Here is a 7,847-nt window from a genome sequence, read left to right as displayed (position 1 = left end):
CCAGAGAGTAAGGGTAGCATTAGCACTGTAAGTAAACATTAGCTTTTCTTTTTTTTCCGTAAGAGGTTTTTATTTAATAGAATTTTTGGACAAAAAAAATCGCAATATATTGCAATATATTGCCTTGCTTACTGTATCGCAATATATCGGGATATATCGTATCGTGACCCCTCTGTTATGATATGATATGTATCGTATCGCCAAATTCTTGCCAATACACAGCCCTATTGTGGACCCCCATCCGGGAAGTTTCAACATCTTATCAACAACTCCTTCTGGTTCTGGCCTCTCCCCAGAGACAAGCCATCACATCGATGGAGGTACTCCCTATCATGTGACCAGAGACCTTCAGAGAAAACTGAGTTCTAATGTAAAAACATTTACGTGTTGTAAATGTTTTTCAGGCATGTATCTACATATTTGCACCTCCTGCTCTGTGTAACCATTTGTAATAGCCACCCAGACCAGTCTGTACAGAAAATCATCATTTTAATCACAAAAATAATCACAGTAGTTTATAAAAATATATATACCTATTCACCTAAGAAAAAAACTGCAACATGTGGTGCTTTTAAAAATCAGTAAGTAAACAAACCCCAATAAATTTCTTCAGTAGTTTTCAGTGTTTATAAGAGGATGTGTTAAAACGCTGTTTCTATGCAGGAAATACCAGGTGGAGCTCAGTTATTGTTAGTGAGGTTCAGCTGTAGCAACGAAATGAGGAACGTGATGTTTTGTGTTTTTAGTCCAAGTTAATTTCAACTGGCCCTTTGAGGACCACCATGATGCTCATGAGATCCAGGATCTGGTTCCTGGTTCCATGATCCAAACCTCCCGACCGTTTCATCAACAATATAAAAGAGTTAGCTTAACCCATGTAGGCCACGTCCTTCCAGTCCAGCTTCTTCTTCTCCACGACCGCCTGGACATCGCTGAGCGGTTCCTCTCCCACTGTCATGACCTCGCAGCCCGTTAGATTCTTCAGCTTCTCAGTCATCGACGACAGAACCGGGTCGTCCCCAGAGACCAGCAGAACCACCTGGAGACGACAGACAGAGGTTTAAGGTTTGACTTTTATAAAAGCAGACACACGAGTCGATCGATGGCTGAGAAGTCCGACCTCCACGTCGTCTTTCTGCAGCATCCTGATTCCTGTCGTGTCTCTGGTGTGGACGGACACACTGTCCTCTCCAAATCCAGACAGAAGGACTTTTCCATCCGTTAAACATCCAGAAACCTTCAGGAACATCAGGGACACGCCCCGGCCGAAGTAACCGTACCTGTTGGAAAATAAAGTAAATCCACGATTGGGGATGGAAAAAGTTGTTCTCGGTTATCATGAGTATTTTTTACAACAATTAACATTAGAGTTTTAGAATCCAATCATCACTAAAACTGATCTCAGGTTCATCATTTGAAAGCACGAGAGGGTTTTTGTTGGACTTTGAGGAGCTTCGAGTCAGATGTGTGTTTGAACTCACTGTTCTTTACGGGGGAGGTCAGTGGTGGGCACTAGTCCCCTAAAGTGCAAATCCATTAATTACAGACCTAAATCTCTTTTTTGCTCTTTGGGGGATTTACTAATTTCATAAAATGACGTGTGGATTTGCGCTTTCTAAATTTAGAATTGAGTGGCGCTAATCGCTAGTGATGTGCAGATCGATACTGAAATATCGATACTACCCATACCAGAACTTTATGTTCTAGAATCAATACTAAAATCAAAATATCGATACTTTGATACTTCAGTTATTTCACATAATGTCTTCACATTAACAGGAAACAGTGGAAAATAACTCAACTATTCAAATCTTGTCTAAATCAAATGTGGTTGGAGGGAACTATTTTTTTTTCTTCTGCTTGGGTAATGAATGCGCACAGTGGCACATGTTCAGTAGGGGTGTAAGAAAATATCGATACACTGAAATATCGCGATATTTCATTTCCCGATACTGTATCGATATTCTAAAGCCCTATATCGATTTTTAATTAAGGTTTAAAATGTCAACCTTCTTGCCAACCGTTCATTTTTATGTTGTAGTTCAGCCTCTGATCACTAGTTGGCAGCAGTGAGCCAGCCATTTGGCTCCTCTACCTCTTGAGCGCCAGAGAGTAAGGGTAGAATTAGCATTGTAAGTAAACATTAGCTTTTCTTTTTTTTTCAGTAAGAGGTTTTTATTTAATAGAATTTTTGGACAAAAAAAATCGCAATATATCGCATTATATTGCCTTGCTTACAGTATCGCAATATATCGGGATATATCGTATCGTGACCCCTCTGTTATGATATGTATCGTATCGCCAAATTCTTGCCAATACACAGCCCTAATGTTCAGTCACTCAGTCTGTAGAGGTATGGCAGGTCATTTTAACAAAAAATCTGCTTTGTCTGACTAATTAAATTCTAGTTCTCAAACGTTTTCATGCCATGGACCCCAAACAGGATTAGTTCTGGCCAAGGACCTTCTTGCAAACCCACAAACAATGCTACAAAATATACAAAGTAACAACTTTTAGACTGTTTTCTCTCACTTTTATTCACTATTTAAAAATTATATTTCTTTAGAATAAGAATTGTGCTAAACAAATATAAGGTTAGTGTTAAAAAGACTTTTAAATTAAATAAATTGCTATGTCATGTATTATTTATAAAGTAGTTATTTGAAAAACGCTGTTTTACCAGGCACATTATGTGTGTTAGCACAAAGTATCAGTATCGGATCAGTATCATCAATATCAGCCAAGTTTTACTCGGTATCAGTATCGGAAAGAAAACTGGCAGTATCGAACATCACTACTAATCGCTAATAATGTTTCACATTCAAACGTCAGTTTCATCAAAAGCAAAGCTAAAAAGCCATCTCACTACTTGCTGTAGCCACATAATTCATTATAACTTCATCGTCGTCGTCATCATTTTCTAGATCAAAGGAGGGGATCGTCCTCTCTACTTAACACAGTGACACTGCACTGTGAGGACACAGTGACCCCTCAGTCGGCATTGCGTTCACAGAGCTTTATACGCTGACTTCTGACTCTTCTCGGTGACGGTTTCCACTGAGACTGTAGTTTTCGCACAATTCTTTGCGTGGCAGGAAGCAAACAATTTCCTCATCGGGTGACAATCAACATGTGGTTCTGATCTGCAGAACCACACTCAGCTGTGCATGCTGTCCTACCTCCTCTCTGAGGAACACCGCGGCAATAAATATTAAATTAATAAATAATATTAAAAAAAGAAACACGGAACCGTTTAAATTCACTCTTATTTTGAAAAGAACGGAGTTCCTGTTCTGTGTCCTGTAGCCTACCCAGAATGCATTGATTCAGTTTTACGACAAACAGTTTAAAGTTTCTAATATATCTGCATGTTTTCTTACTGAAGCCCTGCCATAAACATAAGAAACTGACCAAGAAGCAGCAGAACTAGCAATCCACAACTTTTTCTTGTTTTACAACCAGTTTCTAAGAATCACCTCCCCATTCTGTGCCGATATATGCCAATCTTTTAACGAAAATGATCTTACCACTAGATGGTAGTAAAGTGCTGACTTTTCTCTTACATGAATGTTTTCTGGTAATCAGAGATTATGTTGTACTTTATATTAGCTTGTGCTAAGTTTTATTAAGCATATGTGCTTTTGAACTTGCGGACCTAAATAAATTGACTAGCCCTAACCCTAATTTTTCATTTAACGGTTTAGCTTTTTTACTAAATTTTAAAAACGTTAGCAGGCCACTTAGCTTCTGCTAAATTACATTTGACCAACTTTGAGTTTCTAACTTCTAATTAACAACAGGTTTGTGTAAGACCCACCAGTCTTCAGCTGGACGCAGACGTGACGCAGACTGAGTGACAGTCGTCTGAGCAGAAAGCGATTAGCTGGGTAGCACAAAGGACCTCTCTTTCAACATGACCATTTACCAAAACCTTAACTTCTACATAAAGAACTGCAGCTAGCCACCAGGATGTGCTCATTCTTTGTGGTTTCAGCTTCAAACTTCCACTCCGATCTCTAGTTACGAATTTCTCGACAGTTTAAAACTGTCTCACCTGAGAATTCTCTGCTCCGCCACTGGCCAGTCAATGTCCACGTCAATATCCACGCTGTGCTCCGGCTCCATCTCATAGTAGGCTACCTTACCGCCCTGGGCAGAGTCCATCAGATGGTTACCCGACAACAGATTGTATGAAGAGTTAAGACAAGTTAACGGGCCACCGCTCACCTGCAAAGACCCTGTCTTCGTGATGAAGTCCCTGGAGGAGATGTAGAATGAGCCATTCTCGTACAGCTCTCCATCCCAGTCCTGACGCCGCGGACGCTTCAAAGGGTCAATATTGAACGGTTCGGTACTTTCACCACCTGAAAAGAAGTGGGACGTAGATGAACAACAAGCTAAGCACCCATGTTAAACATGGGTTGGACCGTTTCTTCTGGGTGTTTAGCTTGTTCTTGTTCAATGGAAGCCAAGTGTTTTTATTTACAGGAAGTTGGCACAACTGGTACCAACCAGAGAGCGAGAGTGTTGGAATTAAGTAAAGGACACCTGGTAGAACCATTAGAAGTAACTCACAGAGTTTGATAGAGGTCATAGTGGGGGTCCAAGTAAGACCAGGTGTTTCAACATGTGGTGCAGTGGACCAATGTTGAACCAGTGGGTACAAAAACAAAAGACTACCCCAAGACAGACCACTCCAGGAATGACTGGACCAAGAAAGACTACCTCAAGATGGACCACTCCAAGAAAGACTGGACCACACCAAGACAGACCAGACCAAAAAAGACCACACCAAGACAGATCAGACCAAGAAAGAGTGGACCACACCAAGACAGACAGGACCAAGAAAGACAACCTCAGGACAGCCCACTCCAAAAAAGACTGGTCCACACCAAGATGGACCAGGCCAAGAAAGACTACCCCAAGATAGACTGGACCAAGAAAGACTGGACTACCCCAAGACGGACCACTCCAAAAAAGGCTGGACCACACCAAGACAGACCAGACCAAGAAAGACCACACCAAGACAGACCAGACCAAGAAAGACTGGACCACACCAAGACAGACCAGACCAAGAAAGACTACCTCAAGACAGACCACTCCAAGAAAGACTGGCCCACACCAAGACGGACCAGGCCAAGAAAGACTGAACCAAGAAAGACTGGACTATACCAAGACGGACTGGACCAAGAAAGATCACACCAAGATGGACTCACTATCCTTCTTGACTTCCTTCCAGCGAAACTGGTGCCTCCGGACCACTGAGAAAACCGAGTCGTAGCCGTCCTCCAAGATCTTTTTCAGGGCGCCCTGTAGGTGGGACGGGTGGAGACACGGAGACGTGGCCTGGATGTGACAAACTATGTCCACATCTGTTGAGGAAGAACAAGTTAGAATAAATTATTAAATAAAATATACCCGTTTCCCCACATTTGACCAAGTGGTCTTGGTACCCTTGTTCTTGCTGAGGAACTCCTGAATGGTTTTCACTGAAGATGTGACGTCTTCTGAAACTTGAGCGCTCCTACGGTGAACTTTGGCCCCCCAGGATTTTGCCACTTTTTCGATTTCGTCATGGTCTGTGGACACCCAAACACTGAGGAAAAATCAAAACCAAAATTATTTATGAAACTTATCCGAGTTTATCGTGTTCTGACCCGGTCTCTGTCTCATTTGGCAGGAGTCCACAACTTGGGTCAAGGCCGTTTTGAGACTAATAGTTTTTGTCAAAAAATACTGTAGCCAGGGTACCTCGTCCCTGGAAGTAAAACCATGTGGAAATGCAATGACAGAACGAAGGTAGATCAGAGGATCAGATCTCTGACTCAGCACTGATCCTGGCCGAGGTACGGCTCAACTGAATGCTGCCTCATGGGGAGTTTTACATTATTTTAATCCCTCTTCTTGATTTTAAGGCTTAGATCTGTTTAGAGGGAGTGATGAACGAGGAGGGCACATCGACCGGTTTCATTCATCAGGAGGTTAAGTTGATCATTTTCATTTTATTTGTTTAAGGTGCTGGTCCAACTTAGTCCTGCTACTCTTTCAATTTGCTTTGGTTTCAGTCCGTATTATTTAGTCTCAGATTATTATTATTTGTGTTTAGTTATTGTTTTCTGGATTTTGCTTGATTAAGAAAGAGAGGAAATCCTACAAATAAGGATTGGGGCCATAGAGCAAAGAAATATTTTTTCTGAGTTTTGATTTTTTTTTTAAGAATTCTGAGATTAAAGTCAGAATTTAGGGGGAAAAAATTTTATTAACTCTGTGGCCCTAATCCCCTTCCATTAAATCTTAATATTCAGCCCTCTGGGTTAGTTTAAAGGGGACCTATGCTGTCCTTTGGGTTCAAAACTCTTAGTGCCAAAGAGACACCAGAATGCAGGAAACAGCACCTACTTCATTCAAAGTTTTCTGGGGGGGAACCTGGTTTACAGGTTGTTGAACTGTGACTGCTGGATATGGGCACCAGTGACCCACGCGACCCTGAAAAGGAAGAAGCGTGTACAGAAAATGGATGGATGGATGGATGAACTGGTTTGTTTGGACTGCAGGTGTAAACGCCATGGATCCGGGTCAGACCCTCAGGTGGTTCTGATTCGTCCTGACCTGATTGGTTGGATCCAGACTGACTGGATGATGTTTGACTTGCAGTAAATTGTTCAATAATTAACAGATAAAAACATTTAGCGGAGCAGGAAGTGACAGTTTTAATGTTGAAACATATTTAAAAATATAAAACTTTAAATTTAAAGAAGTACCTGTCGAACATCTGAGAGTCCACAGCAGCTCTCAGGACCCACCCGAGCAGCGGGACCCCGGCCAGCATCTTGATGTTTTTCAGCGGGATCCCTTTGCTGCCGCCGCGGGCCAGAACCAGAGCCGCGATGTGTCTCCCGTCGGACCGCTCCGGACTCCTGGACCCGGTACCGTCTCCCAGCCCGTTATCACGGTGGGCTCCTCGTTTCCTCGAAGCCATTTCAATTTAAACTTCGTCCCAAAGAAAAACAAACAAACAAACGGGGGGAATGATGCGAATCAGTCCTGGAGTCGAACCCGCGAGCTGTCAGCTCCAGCTGATCTGACTTCAAAGGCGGCGGGGCAGCGCCTCGCGCTGCACCTGCTGCAGCTGCGTTTGATAACTACAGAAACTGCTTCTCCTGTGAAAATGTTAGTGTGAATGCCTGTTTCCTGAAACATTAGCTAAAAGCTGCTGAAATTGAGCTGAGAATGTTTAAAAGCAGAAGTATCTGAGTCAAACTTTAAAAGCTGAAAGAAGCAAAAGAAAAAAACAGTAAAAATGGAGCAAAAATATAGCTGAAATAGCATAAAAAGCTACATGCTATCCATCCATCATCCATCCATCCATCCATCATCCATCCATCCATCATCCATCCATCATCCATCCATCCATCCATCAATCATCCATCCATCCATCAGTCTATCTATCCAATCAACCATCCATCCATCATCCATCCATTTATCCATCCATCCAACCATCAGTCTATCTATCCAATCAACCATCCATCCATCAATCCATCCATCATCCATCCATTTATCCATCCATCCAACCATCAGTCTATCTATCCAATCAACCATCCATCCATCCATCCATCCATCATCCATCCATTTATCATCCATCCATCCATCAGTCTATCTATCCAATCAACCATCCATCCATCATCCATCATCCATCCATTTATCCATCCATCCAACCATCAGTCTATCTATCCAATCAACCATCCATCCATCATCCTTCCATTTATCCATCCATCCAACCATCAGTCTATCTATCCAATCAACCATCCATCCATCCATCCATCATCCATCCATTTATCCATCCATCC

The 7,847-nt window shown here is 42.1% G+C and overlaps 2 protein-coding genes across 2 annotated transcripts in view; both read right to left on the bottom strand.

Annotated features, from left to right (window-relative positions):
- LOC106519069 (N-acylneuraminate cytidylyltransferase) overlaps positions 1-7,847 on the bottom strand; it is a gene marked incomplete in the record, with an annotated part of 36,466 nt that overhangs the window by 2,744 nt on the left and 25,875 nt on the right.
- LOC106519070 (N-acylneuraminate cytidylyltransferase) lies at positions 628-7,147 on the bottom strand. Its single transcript, XM_014010589.1, has 7 exons — positions 6,762-7,147; positions 5,454-5,596; positions 5,217-5,372; positions 4,228-4,364; positions 4,055-4,149; positions 1,121-1,280; positions 628-1,039 (listed from the first exon to the last, which is right to left on the bottom strand). Exons 1-7 carry the CDS (start codon positions 6,977-6,979, stop codon positions 869-871), a joined length of 1,080 nt encoding a protein of 359 aa, XP_013866043.1. The 5' UTR covers positions 6,980-7,147; the 3' UTR covers positions 628-868.

The sequence above is a fragment of the Austrofundulus limnaeus genome, unplaced genomic scaffold (assembly GCF_001266775.1).
Source record: "Austrofundulus limnaeus strain Quisiro unplaced genomic scaffold, Austrofundulus_limnaeus-1.0 Scaffold70, whole genome shotgun sequence".
In the NCBI taxonomy this organism is placed as follows: domain Eukaryota; kingdom Metazoa; phylum Chordata; class Actinopteri; order Cyprinodontiformes; family Rivulidae; genus Austrofundulus; species Austrofundulus limnaeus.
The sequence above is the reverse complement of the archived record's forward strand: the minus strand, read 5'-3'. Positions and strand labels throughout refer to the sequence as shown.

Coding starts and splice junctions, on each gene's coding strand:
- LOC106519070 (XM_014010589.1), bottom strand. CDS start 6,979: ATGGCTTCGAGGAAACGAGGAGCCCACCGTGATAACGGGCTGGGAGAC. Junction 4,150..4,227: donor CGAAGACAGGGTCTTTGCAG/GTGAGCGGTGGC, acceptor GACTCTGCCCAG/GGCGGTAAGGTAGCCTACTA. Junction 1,281..4,054: donor GCGGAGCAGAGAATTCTCAG/GTGAGACAGTTT, acceptor ATTTTCCAACAG/GTACGGTTACTTCGGCCGGG.